Source organism: Choristoneura fumiferana, chromosome 21 (assembly GCF_025370935.1).
Source record: "Choristoneura fumiferana chromosome 21, NRCan_CFum_1, whole genome shotgun sequence".
NCBI lineage: Eukaryota > Metazoa > Arthropoda > Insecta > Lepidoptera > Tortricidae > Choristoneura > Choristoneura fumiferana.
In genome coordinates this window covers 15,349,629-15,374,263 of record NC_133492.1, presented here as the reverse complement: position 1 = coordinate 15,374,263, position 24,635 = coordinate 15,349,629, and the positions used below count along the sequence as shown (strand labels likewise).

Below are 24,635 nucleotides of genomic sequence, written 5' to 3'. Positions count from 1 at the left end.
TGAATACTTTTTGTTTTCATAATTTAAAAAAAAGTTAATGCATATAACTAACTGAATCCGGTAGGGTTGGTGTTGCTTACGTCTCCTAAATCAAACTGATAGCAAGGATAGATATAGATGTGGTAGTGATAAAAGTTTTTACACAGGCCAAGTCAAAATCAATCTTATACCAACTTCATAAAGATTTTGACATGAAAAAACTTTTCTCACTAACTATACATATGTACTTCGAACTGAACCGAAATTAACTGTATTAATGATGTCAGTAAACCAAATACGAATTGTTTGAGCAAAGAATAAACTGCATCAAAGATGCACCTGCACAAGGTATCTGGAGTTCACGGCCCTGGCGACACGCGATCCTGGCACGCGAAATGCCTGCTATCTTTGTATCCACGCTAAATGGCTGTCTTTACCCGACTTCCCGTAGGAAGGTTATTAGAAACATGTTTTATGGGTAGTTGAAACCATACCCTACGGTAGTACTATTAAGTTATTCTGTGGCCTAAGTCTGCGGTCTGTGTATGTCCCACTTCTGGGCAAAAGCTTCCTCTTAAAATGTAAAGGGTTGGACTGTAGCCTGTAGGGTATCCGTTTATTTCGCTACTAACGTTTGGCAACCTGATTCATTTCGCAACTTTTCATTTCGCAAATTCTAAAACTGTAAGTATTTCAAGATTTATTTCAGGGTCATCGTGTAGAAAACCCCTAAGGTTAGGTTAGTTTTATAAAAATCCTGAAATATTTAGTTTCAGAAATATTAAACAGTTGCGAAATGAAAAGTTGCGAAATGAATCAGGTTGCCAAACGTTGGTTGCGAAACATTAGTGAACCAGCCTGTAGTTCTTCGGGTCCAGTGCGAATTGGGAACTTCGCATACACAAGTCTATCGTCTCTCAATGGGCCGGCAACACACCTGTGATACCCCTCGTGTTGCGGGTGTCCATGGGCGGCGGCGATTGCTTCCCATCAGGTGATTCACATGGTCGTTTGTCTCCACTTAGTTAAAAAAAAACATGGAATTGCTTCACGTTTGTGACTGGGTTTTCTAACGATGTATTGTATTGTATTGTAAACTTGTAGATAGAACACATGAAATTAAAGAAGTACAAAGGCGAACTTATCCCTTAAATAGACCTCTTCCAGTTAACCTTTGAACGATTGAGGATATCAGAAAAATAGTAGACACTACGTACGAGTACCTACAAAGAAAAGATAAAAAGAGCCGAAAATTTTTAATTAGTCCAAAATAGTGCATTATAAATACATATACAGGTACACACTAATACGTAATAATAAAACAATAAACTAATACATACAAGAGAAATAAACTACATGCATAATACATACATATATAAGAGGTGTGTGGTGTATATATATATATATATATATATATGACTATACGTTACACACTCCCAAAACAGAACACACAACACTATCTCTTTTAAGAATTTAAGTTGAACTGTCAAGCCAATGCGCCCTAAGCAACTCCAATGTTTTTCTGTACTTATCGTAAAGTTCGTGTTAAATTTTAATGTAATAAATTTTTAAAACTGATTTTTGAGGCGAATTCTCTCAAAAATAGCTTTCGAAAGTGATAAACAATGAACATCTGTGTTGTCCTACAAACCTTCAGCTTACATTTTGAAATTTTATACTTTACTCAGATTTCAGTCAGCACTATTTAACGTACATACTTTCAAACGGTATTCATGGGTAATGCGACTTTAAAAACCAGTCTCCCTGACTACTTAACCTTCCAAAGACGAAGCAGCGACCATTAGCTACTCCTCATAACTTGACTCGGTTCAATACCACAAACACGCAGCACAATCTAACAATGCGGTCAAAGGTCGTGGCAAATTCCATTTTTCAATACACTACTAAGAATCCAGCCGATAATGCTATCAGTAAGAACGCGAACGCGATGCAAGAGCCTCGAATCACTCGTGGGAAAAGTGATTGTTAGCATTGGAACTTTCAAATTTTATTACACATAGTTTAGAGCGTGGTCCGAAACCGAAGCGTTTCATAAAAGTAGTAAAAGAGAAGGGATATTAAGTTATTAATATGCAGCAAAAGCTTAAGTAAAAGCTTGTAAAAGTACTTAATGCTTTAACCAATCGTATCTGGATAATTAAGTACATGAAATTCATTTTCTATTACGGGAAATGTTTAAAAAAAAAACATAGCTAATTTGGATGGACGTTTAACGTATAAAAAGTTAGCAAATAGCAGTCCGGAACATTAGATTTGAATATAATTATTTCGAACGCAAAAACTTAGAAAATAGAGTTAGGTCGGTTTGCTCGCGGACGGTATGCGTTTGCGTTGTAAACGTCATTCGAAATTTAAAACTGACAGATGATTGAAATGACACAAAGGCACTAGATTCATGGATATAAAATTGATAGGGATATAATTAGGTACGTCTCATATTTCGTTTTCTAGATTTTTTTTTACCGTACAACGGCAAAAACTACTAGACACTGGCAAAATTGTCCTCCAATGGACAGCGCCAAATTAAAAAAAAAATGTTTTCTTTTAGTAGGCTTATAATAATTATGTCACAGTACCTACCATCATATTTCGTTGTAGGTATACAACAAAATGACTTTATTGAACACCACAATATAGTAAGTAGTGCAGAAAGCAGAGGTAATAGAAAATTTACAAGGTTACAAAGGTCATCACATCAAGCTTCACAGCTTTTTCGGCGAAGGAAAACATCGTGAGAAATCCTGCGCAAACCTGCGAAACAATTTAATGGATTGTGTGAAGTTCCATACAAAACGTAACCCTCCTTCAAATACGAAATGCTTAGAAAAATATCACGACATTTTTTGTAACGGCTACGGAATCCTATCTTTGGCGTGTCCGACACGCTCTTGTCCGGTTTTTTTAACACTCAGTAAGTAAAGTTCATGAATGGCGACAAATATAAGGCATTAAATCCTTCTTGTCTATTACTGGGCACTAGGTAGGTACCTACTAGTGCTTACCTGAGTAAGTACCATTTATAAAAAAAAACAGGGCAACTGTGAGTCGGACTCGCGCACCGAGGGTTCCGTACACATTTATAGGTATGTAAGTATAATCGTGTCTTGAAGATATTTCTCGCTTTTTCCGAGTGATTTAATACATCCAGTGTATGCAGAGCCCTACTCTTAAGCAAAATGTACGCAGTGTGGGGTCAGATTATATTGGTCATTGATATTTACAGACAGACATAAAAAATCAAGATTTGCAGACTATTCTAGTTGGTTGTGTTATAATAGCTACCTTCATACCAAATTTCAAGATTCTGAGTTCACGGGAAGTACCCTGTAGGTTTTGATTCCCTTGCGAGTTTCGAAAATTTGCGGAAATGTGCAGCATAAACGGCTTCATCTTTTGATTGCGTCGGCTTAGAAGTTTGATTTTTATAGCTCAGCTTGATACCTCCACGCGTTCCCGAGAAAAAGGATCATGACAGACAGACAGACGGACAAAAAGTGATCCCATAAGGGTTCAGTTTTTTCCTTTTGAGGTACGGAACCCTAAAAACTACCAATCTTTATACTATAACGAAGGTCAGAGTGTCGTGGCTCTTGGTCCATAACCTAACTTTCCATGTACGAGTACCTACATGCCGGAAAATGACATCAAGGTCTTTGGTCAAGTTAATCTAATCCCTCCATGATTGGTGCCGTCACGGCTTCGGTGACGGTGAAGAAATAAAGTTTAATAATGTGTTAAGTAGGTACTTTACATCTACATTGTAATTGTAGTTTATACTTATACTTAGCTTTGTATTTATTTTATAAAAAAAAAGAACTTTCTGCCAAGTTTCTTGCGGCGCATTCTTCTTGGCTATAATAGTCTTTTCGAAAGCGCTGGTAGTTTAAAAAACCGGCCAAGAGCGTGTCGGACGCGCCCAAAATAGGGTTCCGTAGCCATTACGAAAAAATTAAGTAATATTTTTCTGAGGGTTTCGTATTTTATACTGAATCTTCAAAGTTTAGGTATATTTTATACCTTAGGCTGCTATTTACTCATAAACTACTAATAATTCTCAAGAAAATTTAGCCGTTATAGTTTTCCTTGAGAGTTTGATATACTTACTACCATCCTGTTTATTTTTAAATTTTTACACCCCCCCGGTTTAGATTTTAGAGGGACGCTCGATTTTAAAAGGAAAATTTGCACTTTAAAGTTGAATATTTCGCAAACATATCACTGAATCTAAAAATCGCCTTAGCAAACCCCTAATGGTTTTAAAAGACCTATCCAACAATACCCCACACTATAGGGTTGGATGAGAAAAAAAAATCACCCCCACTTTACGTCTATGGGAGGTAGGTACCCTAAAAAAAATTTCTTTTGAATTTTTTGTTGTACCATTTTGTCGGTTAGTTTACATATATATTCTTGCAAAATTACAGCTTTCTAGCACTGATAGTGCCTGAGCAGAGCCGCGGACGGACAGACAGACAGACAGACATGGCGAAACTATAAGGATTCCCTTTTTGCCATTTTGGCTCCGTAAACCAAAAATTACGTGTAAAAGTGCCCATTGCGGCTTATTTACTGAATAAATGATTTGAATTTGAATAATGACTGTTCTACTAATCGTGAGTTGCAATACGTTCATCTTTATCGGCATATATACTCGTCCCTCTGCAGGGTACAGAGGCCTCCTCTCAGAATGAGAGAACGTGGGCCGTAGTTCTTACTTCACACTTACACACACCAATGAATGAATTTCTTCGCAAATTTGTGCAAGTTTCCTCACGATATATTCATTCACCAAAAAAATGCTCTGTTGTATCGAAAGCATTGAGAGGCACCAAGGTAGGCAGTGCTGTCTTCTGTCTACCCTGCTGAGGGTGGTGGTGCTGCGGCTCAAACTAGCAACTGCCTACCCTGAAATTGAACCAATGCACGCCTATGCTCGCCCTATGGCGTTCATTGAGTAGGCAGCAGGGTAGGCACTAAGCACCGCTAGTACTGGTGACGCGCTTTTGGCTCAAACTACCAAAATTGCCTACCCTGAAATCGACCCATGCACGCTATGCCCTCACCCTATTTAACCTCTTCATCGCTCCAGTCATCCAGTCGTGACAGCTAATGGATGCTACACGCCCGATCATCTATACATGACATGTAACATGACCAACATTCAACTCGAAATTAATCCTTCTGCAATGAAATTAAAAATCAAGTTGATTTGTCGCTAGTTTTTCTGTGGCGTTTGTCGTTTGTTTTGTGGCGGTGAAGAGATTAAAGCAGCGTTTCCACCAATAATATGCGAGGATGTGTTGCGAGGGATGTGTTTTTCATGAACCAATAGAAACGCTTCTGTTAAATAATATGCAATGGATTACCGTGGATTTATATTTATTACTCTTATACACAACACAAATCATTCAAGTGACAAATTCAAATGTAACAGCGTCAAGTCTTCTTCCTTTAACCATAGATATTAAAACTATTACTACAGAGGTTACAAATCATTGCTTTAACACACCTCCTTGATTTGTGACCTTTACAACCCATTAAATACATTCAAACTAATAATTAAGTACACATTTATCATCTCTAATGCCTAATAATTCTCTAAATTTCTGAAACTTAATTCTTCCTAAAGCTTTTGTTAACATATCAGCTATCTGATTATCAGTCGATATTTTCAGAACATTAATTAACCCCTTCTTTTCGTAATCATTCACAAAATGGTAACTTATGTCAATGTGTTTCGAATTCTTGGAAAACTTCCCATTTCTAGCCAAACCAATTGCCCCTGTATTGTCCTCATATATATTTATACCGTTTTTAATTTCAACATCTAAATCCCCTAATACTCCTTTAATTGGCAATACCTCTTCAACACAATCAGCTAAAGCATAGTATTCTGCATGCGTAGAAGCTCTCGACACAATCTTTTGTTTCTGAGACCTCCACATCACAACATTTCCAAAGACTTTGATTACTATTCCGCTTGTTGATTTTCTGTCTTGCATATCCGCTGCCCAATCAGCATCTACGTACGCGTTCAACATTTCATTATACACCGTTCCATAACTCAACTTTAATCTTCTTGTGTGATATAAATATTTCAACACTCGCAAAGCATATTTATAGTGAGTATCATCATGACTCTTCTGAAATCTGCTCATATAATTCACTGAATACGCCACATCTGGTCGTGTTCCATTTGCCACGTATAAAAGCGCTCCTATTAAGTTTCTATATTTCAATTTATCATTTATTTTCTCTGCAGGCTCCAGTTTCAGATTCATTTCCATGGGCGTATCAAATCCTTTTGAATCTTTTATGTTGTATTTCTCTGACAAGCTTTCAATGTAATGTTCTTGACTTAAAACCATTTTCTTTTCTTCCCGATCATAATCAATGTCAATACCCAAATACTGTTTTACACATCCTAAATCTTTCATACGAAATCTATCACTTAACATTTCTTTCACTTTATTTATACTCTTCTTATCTTCACCTGTAATCAATAAGTCGTCCACATATAAAATAATGTAAACCTTATTATTATTCACACTCCCTGTATATAAACAATAGTCATATGCAGATCTCTTCAAATTTATGCTGCAAAAGAATTCGTGAATGCAATCATACCAATCTCGTGGACTTTCTCTCAGTCCATACAGTGCCTTTTTTAATAAACAAACTTTATTTGGTTCAACGTCATAGCCATCTGGTGGATATATGTATACTTCTGACTTTATACTTCCATTTAAAAAAGCTGTTTCTACGTCCATCTGTTCAATATACCATCCTCGTACACAAGCAGTCGATAGCAAAACTTTCAAGGTAGTCATTCTAGCAACGGGTGAATATATTTCTTCATTTTCTTCATACATTTGTTGAAAACCTCTGGCAACAACTCTGGCTTTGTATGTTCCATTAGATTTAATCGTATAAATCCATTTTACTTCTATAATATTTTTATCAGTTGGTTCATCTACCAAATCCCATGTCTCATTTTTTTCCAAACTGCTTATCTCTGACTGCATAGCCTTCTTCCATTTTGCTGATTCAGAATTATTAATGGCCTCTTTATAGTTTTCTGGTACAGTCGCATTACAAGTATTTACATAAACTACGAAATCTTTATATTTTTCTGGCATTTTTCTTGTTCTCTGTGGTCTTCCATATTCAATCACTTCTCTAGCTTCTTGTGGTGCCAATTGATCTCCTGTATCCTCAACCGCGTCTTCAAATACTTCATTATTTTCGTCTTCACTTCCATCTTCATTATTTTCAATCACTCTAGCAGTCTCATCTATAAATGTTACATGTCTTGTTTCAGTCATTTTATTGTCTACTAATATTTTATATCCCGTATTTGTGTATCCTACTAAAATACCTTTAACTCCTTTTGGATTTAGTTTCGACGTTCTTTTTGCTTCAGGAATTCTCACAAAAACCTTACTTCCAATTATTCTCATTTTTGACACATCGGGCTTTCTTCCAGTAAATATTTCATAAGGCGTTCTTTTTATTACTGTATTCGTTAACAGTCTATTTCCTATGTACACTGCAGTCTCCACAAAAATTGGCCAGTATTTTTTATCTACATTCGCTTCTGAAATTAAGCATCTCGCTCTATCCATGACACTTCTGTTAAATCTTTCTGCAACTCCGTTCAACTCATGCGTGTATGGAGGGCATGGATTTATGAATATCCCTTTATCTTTTGCCAACCTGTAAAAAACTTTATTTATATATTCTCTTCCATTATCACAACGCAGTTCCTTTATTCTCTTCCCAGTCATATTTTCAACTAAATTCATATAAGCTTCAAAACATTCAAACACTTCACTTTTATATTTAATGCAATACACTTTTGCTATTCTACTAAAATCATCAATAAAAGATACAAAGTAACGTTCACCTGCAACACCTGTAGGGTTCAATGGACCGTTTACGTCTGTATGCACTATCTCTAAAATATCTTTTGCACGCTGTCTATTATTTTCAAAAGGTAAATTATGCATTTTATTCATTAAACAAATCTCACACTGCACATAATCATTTTCAATTCTTTCTGGTAAACCTTCTAATAACTTTTGTTGGCACATTTTATTTAAATTAATAAAATTAGTATGTCCAAGAATTCGATGCCATTTTTCTTTTTCAGTCATGTTACTATTTGTTGTGTATGATTTTACAATTGTTTTACCTACTTTCCCATTCAATATAAACAACTTATTTTTCCTCTCAGCAATAGCTAATACATTATTACTAGACCCATTAAAAATCTTAGCTCCATCATTATCAAAAACTACATAACTATTATAACTCGTAATTGAAGATACACTCAATAAGTTTCGTTTCATGCTGGGTACATAATATACATTCCTAATCGTTGTTCTAAGCCATTTTCCGTTCACATAGAAAAACATTAACACATTTCCTACCTTATTCGCTTTTAAAGAAAAACCATCTCCTACTTTAATATCAATCGGGTTATCTAAAGTTTTATATTCTACAAAATATTCGTCACTATTTATAATGTGGTCAGAACATCCACTATCTAATAACCATGTTAAATTGTCTTTATTAGAATAATCTTCACTCACCGGATCTCTCGCTGAAGTCATCACTTCGACATTAAAAGAATTATCTCCTCTCGTATCATCCTGGGCTGGATTATAATAACATTCTCGTGTCATACCTCGTGTTGTACCTGAAAAATTACCTCTACCTCTTGACATCATTCTCGAATTTCCTCTTGTGCCTCTATAATTTTTTCCTCTCCAGTTGTATATTCCTCTAATGTTGCTATTTCCCCTAATATTATAGTTTCCTTGCCATCTTGGTACATTTTGCTCCCTTACCATATTTTTTGGACAATCTCTTTGGTAATGACCGGGCTCGTTACAGCCATAACAATTTCTTATTCTTACTTGAGACATTCTCTTCTGAATATTAAATGTTTTCTAGTCCTTTAGACTCATTCTCTTCTTTTTCCTTGTAATTTAATATTAGTTTCGACTTTACATACTCAACTGACTTGTCTTTCGCTGGCAATGCATCAACAATATCCACTATATGTGTGTAACTTTCTGGTAAACACAACAATAAATGATTCAATTTATCATCTTCAGTCATTTCTTCACCGGCATTCTTCAATTCGTTAATATTCTTTTCAAATAAATTCAAAAAATCTACGGGGTTGTCATTTCCGCATTTTTAATTTCAATAAGTAACGTTTGTTTGCAACTTATAACTGCAGTATTTGCAGTGACTTTACTCGATATATTGCATCAAATTTTGTAATCATGCTCCACGCAGTCGATTCCGATATAATTATTTCAAGCTGACTGTCCGTAACACTCGTGACAATTAAATTTTTTGCTTTCAAATCCATTTTTATCCAATCATTTCCTTTATTTTCCGGTCTCATTTCATTTATCATTGCCTCATAACATCCCTTCATTTCCATGAGTAGTTTCAGTCTAAATCTCCATTTATCGTAATTATTTCCATCGAAAATTTGTATAGGACAATCTTCTCTCACGTTCGCCATTCTTCAAAACAATCTAATCTTACTTATATTTCTTCAAACTATTTCACCGTATACAATCTTTAATTCATTTTATTTATTATTTACCGCTCTGCTACCATGTTAAATAATATGCAATGGATTACCGTGGATTTATTTATACTCTTATACACAACACAAATCATTCAAGTGACAAATTCAAATGTAACAGCGTCAAGTCTTCTTCTTTAACCATTATATTAAACTATTACTACAGAGGTTCAAAAAATTGCTGGTTTAGAATAAGTAATAGTACAGTACAGAAGCTACTCTGCCGTACAAAAGTGACGATTAGGCATAAGATTCGTGCCTACTTTGTGCTTCTCTTTGTATCGCATGCCTATTGGAAAATAAGTAATTATTTAAAACGATATGTTGAACATAAAAAGGTTAATACGAATATTTTTGAGAAAAAGTGAATCTTATGAACCATAATTGTATTGACCAGTTCTGAAATATATATAAGAATCAACAAATTTTGCCATGCCTGCCTACTAACCCACAAATTAGGTCACCGCATCTAAACACTTTTTTTTTCTAATTGAATAAGGCTTTCCATTCTGCTTGCTTTTGTTTGAATTTGCTTATCATGGTAAAAATAATCTGTTGCACACCACTTTCAATTGTTTCACCCATGTTTCAGCAGTAAATTTCCAAAAAACTCTATTTTAACACACAAGGGTTCTAAACTCAACAAGTCACAGAATGATAATATTACAAGTTCAAGTGTCTGTTTTCTTACACTCTTTGGATTATTTGCCCATGACATTTGAATAATGTTGATACTCAAATAATAGCTGGGTTCATCTTTCAGTAGCCAAACTACTACTGCCACGACTGCCACTAAAGGAGGTTAAGAAATCAGCTTCCAAGACTATGATCATTCCTGCAAGCAGCCATCTTGACGCTGCTGCTGCTGTTTGAGTCGAGGGAAATTTAAAATAGGGTCACGTGACCAGATTTATCGCTGCAGACGAGCGACGAGCGACTGCACGTGGCCGCACCTTAAATGTGACAGATGACATGACGATCGTTTTGACGTTTTGGCGGGTACCAAAAACAAACAAAACATAATCCGTTCTGCAGGTCTACTACGAAACCCGAAACTCGAAGTTCGTGTCGTGCGGTCCCTCTGACACTTAGACTATTTAACACGAGTGAGAGGGACGACGGCACGATACGAACTTCGAGTTTCGAGTTTCATAGTAGCCCTGCAGTTACCTATAATACTTTGCTTTGTTTCAGGGGTTGAATTAAATAATATATATTATTTTAAAAAGAAAAAAGATTCAGCCAGCTTAACTGATTTAGTTGTAAGCTGTGGTTGTAAGACAATTTTTAATCGACTAATGGACTTAAAACTAAAATTATACTTCACAAATAATGTCTATAGTGAAATGTGACTGTAAGCCTGACGGTAAATTTGACAGTGACGTTTAGTTTAGTATGTCAAACTGTCAAATTGCAAGCTTGCAGCGGTTAGCCGTTTCGTTTTCCGATTGACGTTTGTTGTGTAAAATAAATGTGAATTGAAAAATTAAAATGTCGCTGCGAAAAGTGCTTTCTTTAACCAGAGCGGCGTGCTGTAATACCGCCAAGCTGCAAACTACAAATTTTTCACGCCAGAAAATGTGCTTTGTTGGCGCGAACACATTTAAATTCTATTCGACCGAAAATATAGGTTAGATCGATTTCATATTTTACAGTTCTTATATAGAATAACTTACATTTCATGTACGTATTTTAAAAACAAAGAAATTGGCAATAAGGATTCGACGTAGTCTCAGAAAAATTAAATGGAAACTAGTTTGAGCCATAGGCAAAGGTGGTCTGAAACTTACACAACTTTATTGTCCTTACTCAGACATCTTAGTTCTTGAATGTGTTTCCTAAAATTCTTCAACAGGCAACCTATTCTTAAATATCTACTCCATATTCAGTAAAGGTTTCAGTGCTAATTTCTGTGGTTCTCATACATGTTAAGTAAATGATATTTTTCTACCTTTTACTAATTTTATTTTAATCTGTAGAATAGAGATGACGACTGAGTTAAAAATATATCATTCTATTTAGTAAAGAGCCGTGGTGGCCTAGTGGTTTGACCTATCGCCTCTCAAACAGAGGGTTGTGGGTTCAAACCCCGGCTCGCACCTCTTTGAGTTTTTCGAAATTCATGTGCGGAATTACATTTGAAATTTACCACGAGCTTTGTGGTGAAGGAAAACATTGTGAGGAAACCTGCACAAACCTGCGAAGCGATTCAATGGTGTGTGTGAAGTTCCCAATCCGCACTGGGCCTGCGTGGGAACTATGGCCCAAGCCCTCTTGTTCTGAGAGGAGGCCTGTGCCCAGCAGTGGGAAGTATATAGGCTGGGATGATTCTATTTAGTCCGACAGTAAGATTATGGAAAAATATGAGACACATATTTTTTGGTTTATCACATTATTTAAAATCAACAATGGTATGATCATCAAACTTCCGGAGTGGAGGCTTATGATGTTACTAATACAGGTAAAAATGGTGCCATATAGTGACTTCACTCAAAACATTTCACTCATCATTTTTTGTTTGTCATACAAAAGAAAAAGTATGTGTATGATATTTTTTAATTATCTAACTGAAGGACTAAACAGTTTTTTTTTTCGTCAGCCTTTTGGTATTATTTGAGACAAACAAGGCTAAAATTCAGGATTTCTTGCTTGCCAATTGTTTATAAAAAATTGGGTCATGTATTTTAGACACTTTTTGTCCGTTGTCTGTCAAAAGCCCTTTTCCAAGGAATCCAAAGAGGTATCAGGCTGAAAATAATATCAAATACTCAGGTTTGCTAACCCTTGGAGCAGTGAAAAAATCAAACTTCTAAGTCAATACAAACAAAAACTTATTTTTGTAAAAATTGTCAGGGACACAAAACTTATAGCATGCTTCCAGTTGTCCTAGAAATTTAAAATTTGGTAGGAAACTAGCTTAACCATTAAAAAGTATGTTTTTTTTTCTATGTCACTAACCAATATAAAATGACTACATTGCATACATCTTGCTTAGGAGCAGGGCACTGCTATCAGTGAATATTTATAGATATCTACAAATTTGTGCAGAATCCTTGGTGTGTGAATCTGACTTGCACTTGGTACGTTCTTAATAATTGTCAAGATTTAATTTTTTTAGCACCTGTTACTTTACTACAGCAATCGAAAGAGTTTTGCCTCCTGAACATGGGCAAATATTTATTATAATTTATTTCTCCATGTTTAAAAAAGTACTAAAAATTTGAAAAAATATATCTGAATTTGCCAAAACTACCACAGAATTGATATGTTTCCTTTGCCTTTTTTACCTGAAAAAGGAGCTGTCATAATTTTGATAATGTCTATGTCAGATTTACGTGATCTTTTTTTTTAAATAGAGACTAGACAAAAGTAATGGATCTATTGTGTGGTAGTATTGGAGTTATGCCCTTTTAGAATAAGCACATCTTAAAAAAATGTAATAAATTAATAATCATAGCAAAATTTTTAAAATATCAGTTTCTCTTTCCTATTAGAATACAGAGAATGAATCAAATTATAGTCTTAGAAATATGAAATTTTGTCAATTCACAATATATTTCCAGCGGTAACTCTACATAGTGGTTATTTAAAGGTGTGTTTGATGGTTTTGTTTCATAGACTCCCTGTGAGGCTGACATAGTCACCCAAGTGTACAGTCACCTACATTAATATCTGCCACAGCGGATTGTGCATAAATATCTGACACATACACCAGCCCTAGAAATAGAGTTGTATCAGATATTTATGCACGCTTGTTGTGTAAGATATTGGTGCTACTGACTGTTATTAAGCCTCATGTAATAAAAGATTTAAAAATTACAGGTGATAAAAACAAACAACCAGCTGAGAAAGTGGATATCCTTGGCAGGTTCTTCCCCACAGAACACGGTGAGCTCGGAAGAGGCTGAACGGGTCAAGAGTGAGCAGGAGCGCTTTGAGAAGGAGAACAAGGAAAAGAATGAAGAGAATGAGAAGAGCTGGAGGAGAATGAAAATAGGGTAGGTGTAGGTAGATGGTAACCAACCTTTTGTAGTTAAAATAAGTTTTTATAAAAAAGAAATGTACTGGCTGGGGCTGGTTGTAATAAAATAATAGTATTTTATGCAACTGTATCGTAATAGGGGTCCTTAAAACACGAGTGTAGGTTTATGAAACGAGGCGTAGCCCAGTTTCATAATAGGGTCACATGAGTGTTTTAAGGCCTAATTACTTACAGTTGCATACAATATTTTATCTATATCCATATATTAAATCCTCTATCGTGTGTTCAAGAACCATTGAGAATGACCTGCATTAACGAGAACTAGGTAGGTATGTCTGCCCCACGAGCTGCGCCCGCGACGACGTGCTGTTGTACGTGGTCGCGGAGCAAGTGCTGTAATGATGTATGAAATCTCATTACGATACAGATTTCTGTATCATAATGACCATTACGATACAGCCGTGTTCATAACAGAATACAATGTCGTAATGCTATCGTAATGGTTTTTGAACGCATAATTGAGGATTTACTATATGGGTGTAGATAAAATAAAAAAACTAATTATTTTTAAAAGCTGATGAACTAATGTCCTTCAGTTTGACAAGTATGATCTATGTTTTAATTATTTGCTTCTGTCTCAGGGCCCACCATAGTATTTGCTGGAACAATTGTTCATTCATCAAAAATCCTCCATTTGTCCATAGATTCCACTTGTAATGTTGAAGTTATAGCAACAAAATTTTTGATTAGTTTTATACCATAATTTACTTAAAATAGGCGCACTTAGACGTCGAGTTAGGGAAAACAGCCCGCTAATTAATACGTAATACCTAAAAAAATACTATAATTTATATTTTGAATAAATTACTTTCTTTCAGGTTTCTTACAGCACATTCTTCTTGGCAATAATGGTCTTTCCTCAAGCGCTAGTAGTTTAAAAAATAAATGACGTGTAAGAGAGCCCATTGCGGCCCACTTACAGGATAAATGATTCGAATTTGAAGAAATAACCGTTTATATTCAGATTCGCGGTGTTTGGTGGCGCGATGTCGGTGATGGGCGGGTGTCTCGTGGTGGAGATGGGCGGCCCGCGGCGCGGCGAACACGGCGAGCTGCTCGAGGACGAGTTCTCGCACCTGCCCATCGTGCTGCAGTACCTCAAGAGGACCTGGAAAGAGCTCACGTTTTACGAAAAGGTAATCGAGAGGCTTTTAAATTGTCCAGGTGGAAGCCAGTGGCCCATTTTACGAAGCTACAAGTTACAATTTACAAGCGGTAGTCTCTTTTCAATGCATACTGTTAAACATGACATAGGCCACAGATGGGAATCCATGTAGGCGTGAAAAAAAATGGGGTTTTGGGAATATAGTAGAAATGTGGCATGTAGCAGCATGGGGGTCTACCGAAAACTTAAGCTATGAAAGAGGTGTACAGGAAAAAGTTTGGGAACCTCTGAGCATTGGCATGCATCTGGTCGATTCCGGGGCAGGCAGTAGTTTACGCCGCAGCAGCGCGCCACTAGCACTAGCGCTGCTTACCCTGCTGCCCACTCTATGCATTTCAAACTATTATTGCATTGTTGGTTTATTATAATGACAATGTAAATTAGTCATGTATTGTTCTTTGGGCAGATGATAAAGGAGCCGTCCCGCGAGAAGCTGTTGCCAGATCCGCTGCCGGCGCCCTACCAGCCCACCTACACGTTGGTGCTGGAGTTCACCGACGTGCTCGTGCACCCCGACTGGTCCTACCAGACTGGATGGAGGTAACACGCGCCACGCGCCACACGCCACACGCCACACGCCACATACCAGCACTAATGTCTGACACAACAATGCGTGTGTAAATATCTGATACGATTCTATTCCTTGGGACAGTAGGATCAGTCAGATGATAGATCTCACGCTACTAACGCCATCTAGCAATTTTCCATATGTCAGAAAAGCGTCATTGATTTGAGAAAACACGTGCCATTGACATGTCGTAATGCTCTTTTTAGGGTTCCGTAGCCAAAATGGCAAAAATAGTTATTATAGTTTTATTATAGTTTCGCCATGTCTGTCTGTCTGTCTGTCTATCTGTCTGTCCGTCCGCGGCTTTGCTCAGGGACTATCAGTGCTAGAAAGCTGTAATTTTGCACGAATATATATGTAAACTATGCCGACAAAATGGTACAATAAAAATTCAAAAACAATTTTTTTTAGAGTACCTCCCATAGACGTAAAGTGGGGGTGTTTTTTTTTTCCTCGTTCATAATTGTAGTGTGGGGTATCGTTGAATAGGTCCTTTAAAACCATTAAGGGGTTGCTAAAACGATTTTTCGATTCAGTGCTTTGTTTGCAAAATATTCAACTTTAAAGTGCAAATTTTCATTAAAATCAAGCGCCCCCCCCCTCTAAAATCTAAACCGGTGGGTGGAAAAATTTGAAAAAATTCAGGATGGTAGTAAGTATATGAAACTTACAAGGAAAACTATAACGGTTAACTTTTCTAGAGAATTATTAGTAGTTTAAGAGTAAATAGCAGCCTAAGGTATAAAATATACCTAATACTTAGGAAATATTGCGTACAAAATACGAAATCCTTAGAAAAGTATTACTTAATTTTTTCGTAATGGCTACGGAACCCTATTTCGGGCGAGTCCGACATGCTCTTGGCCGGTTTTTCTTTTACACAAAAATAGGCTTGCGTTTGACAACAATTACGCCTGTTGATAACAGAAGATGTGGACTAAGTTGGAGCATGTTTGCCTAAAAAACAATCATGATCAGCTCATGTAGTAATAGTAGCATTATCGCGTATGTATTTAATTTAGTATCGATCGAGTGTCCGAATGAACTTAGACTTTCGGGAGACGATCAATCAATGTTCGTCAAATAGTTATTTATTTTAAAAACATATTATTCCAGGTTTAAAAAGCGCCCAGGCGTTGACCAGTTCCTTCAAACTGTGGCCAGTGCTGACTTCGAAGTAATAATATTCACATCAGAGAATGCCTTCATGATCTGGCCAGTCATAGACAAACTGGATCCAGAGAACAAATTCATCACATACCGGCTGTTCAGGGACTCAACGCATTTCACGGATGGTGTACATGTTAAGAATCTGGATGGTTTGAACCGGGACTTGTCTAAGGTTAGTAACGTGGATTAATATAGCTTTTTCATGCAACTAAGAATTCTTTATCACGCTTCCGCGGAAACTATAGATTTTCCGGAATAAAAACTATCCTAAACCCTTCCTAGGATATCAAACTAACTCCTTGCCAAATATGTGTTGCCCTGACTCGTCTGCGAAGAATTCGTTTATCGCGCGCCCTCAATAACTGTAAAATTTTCCGTGATAAAAACTTGATTATGGATGGATGGATGGATGGATGGATGAAATATCTCCTCACATTGTTTGAGAAAAGCACTATACAAATCTCGGCCAGAACAGGGATTGCTGGACTCGTTTTATCCGGCCTCGTCTACGACTCGAACTCGTCCACCAATCCCTTACTTCATGGCCTCTGCAGTAATATACTATTAAGCTACCTTTTGCTGTGACGTCACGAGCACGTGCAAGTAGCGCCAATATCTGCTGCAAAGAGAAAAGATTTTTGAAAGAGACAGATTATATAGATAAATAAAAAATCGCTACATATCCAATTTTCAACCGAGCATCTCATCTGCCGTGTGACGGATCGGTCCAGGCCATGCCCCTAAAGTAATCTGTACCTTATGCTTACGTTATAAGAGTCCAATTTTCTTCGGATCTATTATGGGCCCCCTAATGTAATTTGAAACTTAAAAAACCTAACTAGAGTCTAAATTTCACCTTTCTTTTTGCATAGCAAAAAATACCTACTAGCGTACCAAAAAGCGTTTTATCATCGCTAAACATTGTTATATCATTTATAATAATATATAGGATATGGCAATACAGGAGTTGTCATACACCGTATTGTAATTTGAACATTGTGTTGCAGGTGATAGTGGTGGACTGGAACAAGATGGCGACCAAGTACCACCCGCAGAACACGCTCATCCTGCACAAGTGGAAGGGCGCCGACGACGACACCGCGCTGCTCGACCTCGCCAACCTGCTGCAGAGTAAACTGACACTGACACTGCTACCATCAGACAAATATGTGCTCTACCACCCTAAACTTGATAATAGACGTGTCTGTCAACTTGAAAGTTCGACTTTAGCGACATATTCATTTGATAGGAACTTGTTTCTAAATTGATAGACCACTTATTTGGCTGATGGTACATTCACATTAGACCTGGATAACCTTAACTCCGAGAAGTGATCTGATTCGCTAAGCTCCGATGTCGGTACTGACTTCGCTTATCCCTCCCTCTTTTAGTAAATCGCGTTCTTTCGAGCGATCATTAATTTGTAGGTGGCAAAGGCTAAGGGGCTGTTTCACCATCCATTGATTAGCGTTAACCGACGGTTAAATGTGATGCCGTCTCCGTCTATTCGAACAAAACAAATAGAGACGGCATCACACCTAACCGCCAGTTAACACTAATCAATGGATGGTGAAACAGCCCCTAAGTAATTCAGTTATGTTCGATCCGACTCCGTCCGGCTCGGTACCGAGATACTGAAGTATGATTGGGTTAGTATCACTTCGTCTAAAAAGCAGCTGATATACGTATAAGTAACAAGTGGTTTAAAAGAAACTGGTTTTAACCTGTTTGTGCTGGAAACTTGAAAAAACATATGTTAGGTTGAATTAGAGTTGTGATAGATTGCCCTGCGTTAGCCACGCGGAATATAAGCTCCGTCAACTTTGGTTCGTAGAATTTAAGTTGACGGAACAGGAAATGGACGAACGGAGACTAACTAGAACATTCGGGTACTTCTTAGACCAGTTGCTTCTTAGACCAGTTGCTTCTTAGACCAGTTGCTTCTTAGACCATTTGCTATTTAGACCGGCTGCTCTTTAGACTAAGTGATACTAACCGGAGCTATTCTGAAATTCAAAATTCGTATCATGCCATCCCTCTTGCTAGGTTAAGTTTTCTCTTTGCAGCCATAGCGATGTCGAACATATCGGACGTGCGCGAGGTGCTGACATACTACAGCCAGTTCGATGACCCCATCGCCGCGTTCCGCGAGAACCAGCGCCGCCTCATGGAGACCCTCGCCGAGCAGGAGAAGGCGCCCGCCGCGCCGCCGCTCACCGGCTCCTGGCTGCGCTCCTTCACCAGACGTTAGCGCACCATCACCACTCGCCTTCACTGTACCAAAGCTAGTGCCATCAGTCACGCGCACAAGAATATGCCATGTACTGGCAGCGGGATTTTGACATTAACTTCATTTCATTCATTCTCCTTTTATGCAATCAGTTCTTCATGTACAGATCGATCCGCTGGCACGAATGGATTGAACGAATGTAATGTCACTTAGACATTTTTGTTGGAAAATGACAGATGCATGACATTTCATATTTGTGTGAAGTGTATTCAAATAGGTAACACACAGATACTTTAACCTGTCGTCTCCCAGAGGCACAAATTTGTGCCCAAATTCCTTTGATCCTGTTATCCTGGGAGATGACAGATTAATACACTCATTCAATCCATTCGTGCCAGCTCTTGTGAATCGACCTGGAGCAGAGCAGTGTGTAATAATTCACTTCAACTCTCATGGCACTACCTACAGGCAGCAGGGTAGGCAGCTTATCCTGCTGCTGCACAAAGTACCAGCTGCCTACCCAATGCACGTCAATGCTTGCATGCTCCAGAGTTATACAAACAAATTAAACCCGAACTAGGACCGCTTGCAACCTAGGTTTTTAAACTCTTTACGTTAAATGTTATAATAGTACATAACGCCTGCGATAAATAAGAACAAACTAGAGTCTATCAGAAACCCGAAGTCGAAGGTTTTAATGAGTAATTCCAGAATCGCCTGTTGTGTCATACTTTGTTTTACATTTAAAAAATTGTCGATACCTCTGGTGCTTGCATGGATGGTAGTTTCATACAATTTTGACACTACTTAACCCTGGGTTAGCACTTAAATGGAATTATATATTATGTATACTCTGGTCCGTGCAAGTCCGCCAGCGTTGACAGTTCGCAAAGGAAAAGGTTCGGTAACGGGTGATAACAAGAAGCGTCATTTACCTCTAATCACATTTTACCAGTACAAATGAACTGACATTTGTATGATCGTAAAAACGGCAAAGCAACGCAACTATTTATTGTTTAGCTATTAATAATTTGGGCCACAAATAATAATTCAGTTTATGAAATAATCATTGTAACAATATGACTTACAATGCTGCTCAGAGTCCAGTATTAAACCAGAAAAATATGTATTATATATAAATATTGCAAATTTCTTGAATGGCTGTGTATTGTAAATTAACGCATTTGGGAATTAAATGAAATTGTTTACATAATAAGTCGGCACCGTTGTTATTGCAATACGGTATTTGATAACTCCTGAATTTGTTATGTCATGTTTTATATATTGTTATGAAAATATAGATATACAGACAGTGTTTAGCGAAGAGAAAACTTAAATCGGTTGAAAATTGGATTTATATATTTTTTATCTATATGCCTCTCTCTTTCTCAAACGCTTTCCTCTATGCAGCAAGTATGGCGCTACTTGCTTGTGACGTCATATGCAAGTATGTCTTTCTCTGTCTAATCTTGACTTTCAAACCTTTATAACTTTTTTATTTGTAAAGGTAGCTTAAAAATTGTTTCTCTATTCGATAACAGGCATTCTGAAGTTTTAATTTATAAAACATATAAAAATAGTCAAATACCGTATGGAAAGCCTGGCTAATTCCTTATGTTTACGAGTATATTTCGAAATATTTTATACCATCGAAGCACTGCCACTTTTAAGATATTTCCGCTTAATCATTGAAAGTTTTAAAAGGCGGTATCCCAATAAAATGTAGCCAATAACAACACATCCCTTGAATCCATTTACGTTTACACAAAACGTATTGAGTAGTTAATTCTAGCGCGTGTCATATACCTCTAAGATATGACTTGACTTGACAAATTAAATGTTAAAAGAGATACCTAATTTTTACTGCTGACTGTCATAAATAAATTAAGGGGCTGTTTCACCACCCATTGATTAATTTTATTAGACGGATGAATGTGATGCCGTCTCTGTCTATTCAAACAAAACAAACAGAGATAGCATCACATTAATCCGTTACGTAATCAATGGATAGTGGGTAAATGAAACGTAAAAATGTACATTCTCAGTGTATATTCTCAGGCCTCCTATTTCAAGTTTTTAAACATATTGACTAAAGTTATTGTTGATTATCTATCTATCATACATGTTGTAATGATGAACTACCAGGAGATGAGCTGTAAATTGAGTTGTGTGGGTGCAAACTCGGGCCATGCACCTGCATGTTTGCACATGTTTAATTACACCACCGAGCAAAGTAGGTATGTAAAGATGAGGCCTTAATTTCGATCTCTTACCTCATGCTTTATTCTTGCAGTTTTCGAAGCCAGCACGACGCAAGCGCGAGACTGAGTCTTGGACTTTGAATTTTGCAATATAAATATTGTCAGTTCAACTTACCTACCACCCAAGTTTGTTGGCAACTACTGAAATATTGGTATGGAAATCTGAGCATTTATGTATCCAGTTTAACCATCCCAACACGTTGTTTTGATTATTGTCAAACGCAATCGTAAACTCGGCCTCATAATCCTCCAATTTATCCTAGTTATTAGCGCCGGCCGTCTTTACGATTGCGTTTTAGGAACATTTGTTATGTTTATGAATTACTTTTTAATGTATAAAAGTTTGTACGAACGTTGTTTGGTTGTGTGAGAGTCTGTATTAATACAAGTCATTTTATTTAGATAGGAAATATAGTTGTTTATTAATAAAACATTGTTTGATTTAATCATTTTATTCCTGAGTGATATTAAGTGATAAACCTAGAGATAGATCTTCAACATTGGTGTTATCTTCGTCCACCCACACGTCTAGCAGTCCTTCATCCAGCTCTCCGTTTTGAAACATGTCGTGTATTTCTTGCTCGCTAAATGTTGTTTCTTTAGTAAATTGCTCATTAATTGCTCCATCCGGCACCTTCTTTAACTTCTTCCAAACTTTACTTATGTCCCTAACGAAGGACACTTCAAAGTCTTCCTTCTCTGTCACATTATCTTGACTCCAATCATGCAATGCTTGGACACTATCATCTTCAATGAACATTTCCATATGTTCCGGGTATAGCATATGAGATGATATGTCGCCAAGGGCATTCTGTGATAGTATAATGTACTTCTCTCCCTGTTCTACCAGCAGAATGCCGGACAGTGCAGTTACTAATCTATTCTCTAGTGAATTGTACACGTCAAGGCAAAGGGCTTGATTGCGTGCCTCATTCATCGTCTGCAATATACTCGGCGGCCGGTAAGGCAGAGTCACCCCCGTGAATCCAGAGTCTTTTAAACTCTGAATGTAATTAGGTACAATACACATGTCTTCACACCATTGACTAGATAAGCACACCAATTCTTTGTTGAATTCAAAGTTACAGATTGAGATGTAAGTCGGGTAACATTGCATTCCGTGTGTCCATCTCTGTACAAGCTTCAGTTCAGTGTTCATTTGATACCTCAGGTCCATAAGGAATAGATGGTGGTTGGTGCCGAAGTACATGTAAGGACTGCCAGGAGAGTACTTAGCTGCTGTAATTCGATTACAAGTAGCGTCATCCGTTACTTTACTGAGATTGTCCCATGTGTGTATGACTTCGTTAGTTCGTTTGTCATACAAAGTTATTGAGTTCCCAGCTACATGAGTAAAATATGGCCGTTCGCTACCAATTACTGAGCTCCAATTATTTACTAAAGAATTGATTTTATTTTTCATTTTAATAGTTCTAGCAGTCAGTCTATCTATGTTTACTATTTTCAAATCATTGTTTATATCTGTCACATACAATATATTCTTGTGATATTCATCAAAGGATATGCTTGTGAATGGTGTTTCTGATTCTGCTACTTTGAGCTGCTCTATCTTAATGAGATGATTTGATGTTACAATTTTTAACACAAATACTTTGCGTTTTGTCCTCAAAGCTATGATATCTTGCGAGGAACAAATGCTTTCATAAATATTGTTGCCTTCTCCACAGTCAAAACTTGCCGCCACATCTGGACTAAATGTCAGCTCATCTCTGTTAAACTCAAACAAATCTGAAAAATATAAAAATAGAATAGTTATTTATTGTGAAGTTAGAAAGAAGTTGCAAATAAAATAACACTATTGACAGGCACAGACACAAAAGTTAATTGCTCAAATATGTATAGCAAAGATTTCGAAGTTTAAGTCAAAGTCAAAATATCTTTATTCAATTTAGGCTATAACAAGCACTTATGAATGTCAAAAAAATCTACCACCGGTTTGGAAAAACCTCTGTTGAGAATCCGGCAAGAAACTTAACGAGATTAGATACACCCACCATACTTTGACTGCACCAAAATGTGTGAACTATGAAAGGAGTGAGCTCACTCATTTGGAATCATGACAGAAAAAGTAGTGTTAGCAATTATTGTAACACAGAAAGAGATGGTACTACTTTCTCAGTTCTACACCATAGCATCTAATGTTACCTAAACTTTTTCTCTGTGAAGGCATATCTCAACTTCTAAATGTTATGTGAATAGATGTATGTCTTCACTATATTACAAATAGTTAGAAAACTTACAACAAAAATTGAATTCGCTGCATAGCATGTATTCCATGTAGTTGAAATACACAAGTTGCATGTTCCCACTGCCCGCATAGTACCAGTTGCTTGTGTCCGTAAAGTATGGGTCTGGATCACTCTCTAAATGCTCTGCCATGTCCACAAAGTGCTTTGGACAGGATACAACTTCATCATCATGCTCTGTTAACTTTTCTATTAAATTAACTTTGTAGCATACTGGAATAATACAAAAATAAGGTTGTTATAACACTGCACACTTAAAACAATTTAGAAAAATGTTCTTTGATAATATAGGTATAGTTAATTTACACACTTCTACCTTATGGTCTCAGCTTTAAATCCTTTTATAGACATTGCAATCTTAATCTTACAATATACAACAAGAAGAGAATTTTTCTAATGTAACTTTATCAAAAAAAAATCTGTGAAATTATTATAAAATCTAATACTGTTATTTATCAAAAAAATCGAATACTGTCCTGTGCTATAATTTTTGTCTCCATCACATAAACAAATAAATACTTTTTTTCTAAATCACTTACCGCATGAATTTTTCATGTGAACATATTTCAAAAACCATTCATGCTTTAACTTCAAAAGTTCACTGACAGGGTCGAGTCTATGCTTGTTATTCAGAGGTGTTATCATCCTCGGCTTGATACATTTGTAAGGGAAAGGCTCAAAGTAATCAGTGCTCAATTCCCCCTCCCACTCTTCGGGGAATGCTGAAAGTGGATGCCCTGGGAGTTCATGATGCAAGTATTGTTCATAATTCCTTGTATTATATCTTGGTCGTCTCGTGTGATTAAGAAACGCAAAAGCTTTGTGGTTGGTCTGTTCAATATCGTTGAGGATCTTCTTGGGAGGCGCCGTGTTATCTATATTTTCAGCACCGAATTCTTCAGGCAACTTTTCTCTCTGGAATAAAAGTTTAGCAAGATTATGCAATTAACTTCTTTATTGTGGTCAATAATTAATGTAAATTTTAGCGGACGCATACTTTCATAGTCTTAAATGTTTAAATAAACAGTAAACATCTTAAAGGTTTAGTGGATACATACCTTCATATTCTTTAATTTCTGAGATGTTGACATGGTATTTATTTTTAATTCTAATGCAATAATAATCAACAAACACGAACCAAACCAAATTCAAATAAATGCACATGCGTGCACAGCCTTCGCACAGCACACCAAATTGTTGTAAACAATAAAACGTCAATGTCACTGTCAGCTGTCACGTTAATGTCTATGATATTTTTTAAATGATTCACTGGACATGGCATTGGCATCGGATTATACCGCCGATTGAAAATTGAGTAAGTT

General features: G+C 36.8%; 3 protein-coding genes across 3 annotated transcripts in view; 2 read left to right on the top strand and 1 right to left on the bottom strand.

Moving 5' to 3' along the window:
* Positions 1 to 24,635, top strand: part of LOC141440011 (uncharacterized) — a 49,081-nt gene that overhangs the window by 5,352 nt on the left and 19,094 nt on the right. The window lies entirely within an intron of this gene.
* On the top strand, positions 11,016 to 21,492 carry LOC141439518 (mitochondrial import inner membrane translocase subunit TIM50-C-like). Its single transcript, XM_074103806.1, is given in 9 exon segments — positions 11,016 to 11,240; positions 13,433 to 13,485; positions 13,487 to 13,608; positions 14,617 to 14,788; positions 15,224 to 15,357; positions 16,502 to 16,727; positions 17,563 to 17,686; positions 18,622 to 18,801; positions 21,079 to 21,492. Coding segments are annotated over 9 exon segments (1,185 nt in total). The 5' UTR covers positions 11,016 to 11,101; the 3' UTR covers positions 21,114 to 21,492.
* LOC141439516 (uncharacterized) lies at positions 21,486 to 24,495 on the bottom strand. Its single transcript, XM_074103804.1, has 4 exons — positions 24,372 to 24,495; positions 23,853 to 24,228; positions 23,308 to 23,526; positions 21,486 to 22,795 (listed from the first exon to the last, which is right to left on the bottom strand). Exons 1-4 carry the CDS (start codon positions 24,402 to 24,404, stop codon positions 21,498 to 21,500), a joined length of 1,926 nt encoding a protein of 641 aa, XP_073959905.1. The 5' UTR covers positions 24,405 to 24,495; the 3' UTR covers positions 21,486 to 21,497.

What these genes read in the sequence shown, in the direction of transcription:
- LOC141439516 (XM_074103804.1), bottom strand. Translation starts at nt 24,404, where the DNA reads ATGTCAACATCTCAGAAATTAAAGAATATGAAG. An exon ending in TCACATGAAAAATTCATGCG is followed by an intron (nt 23,527 to 23,852) that starts GTAAGTGATTTA and finishes GTATTATTCCAG; the next exon opens with TATGCTACAAAGTTAATTTA. An exon ending in CAGCGAATTCAATTTTTGTT is followed by an intron (nt 22,796 to 23,307) that starts GTAAGTTTTCTA and finishes TATATTTTTCAG; the next exon opens with ATTTGTTTGAGTTTAACAGA.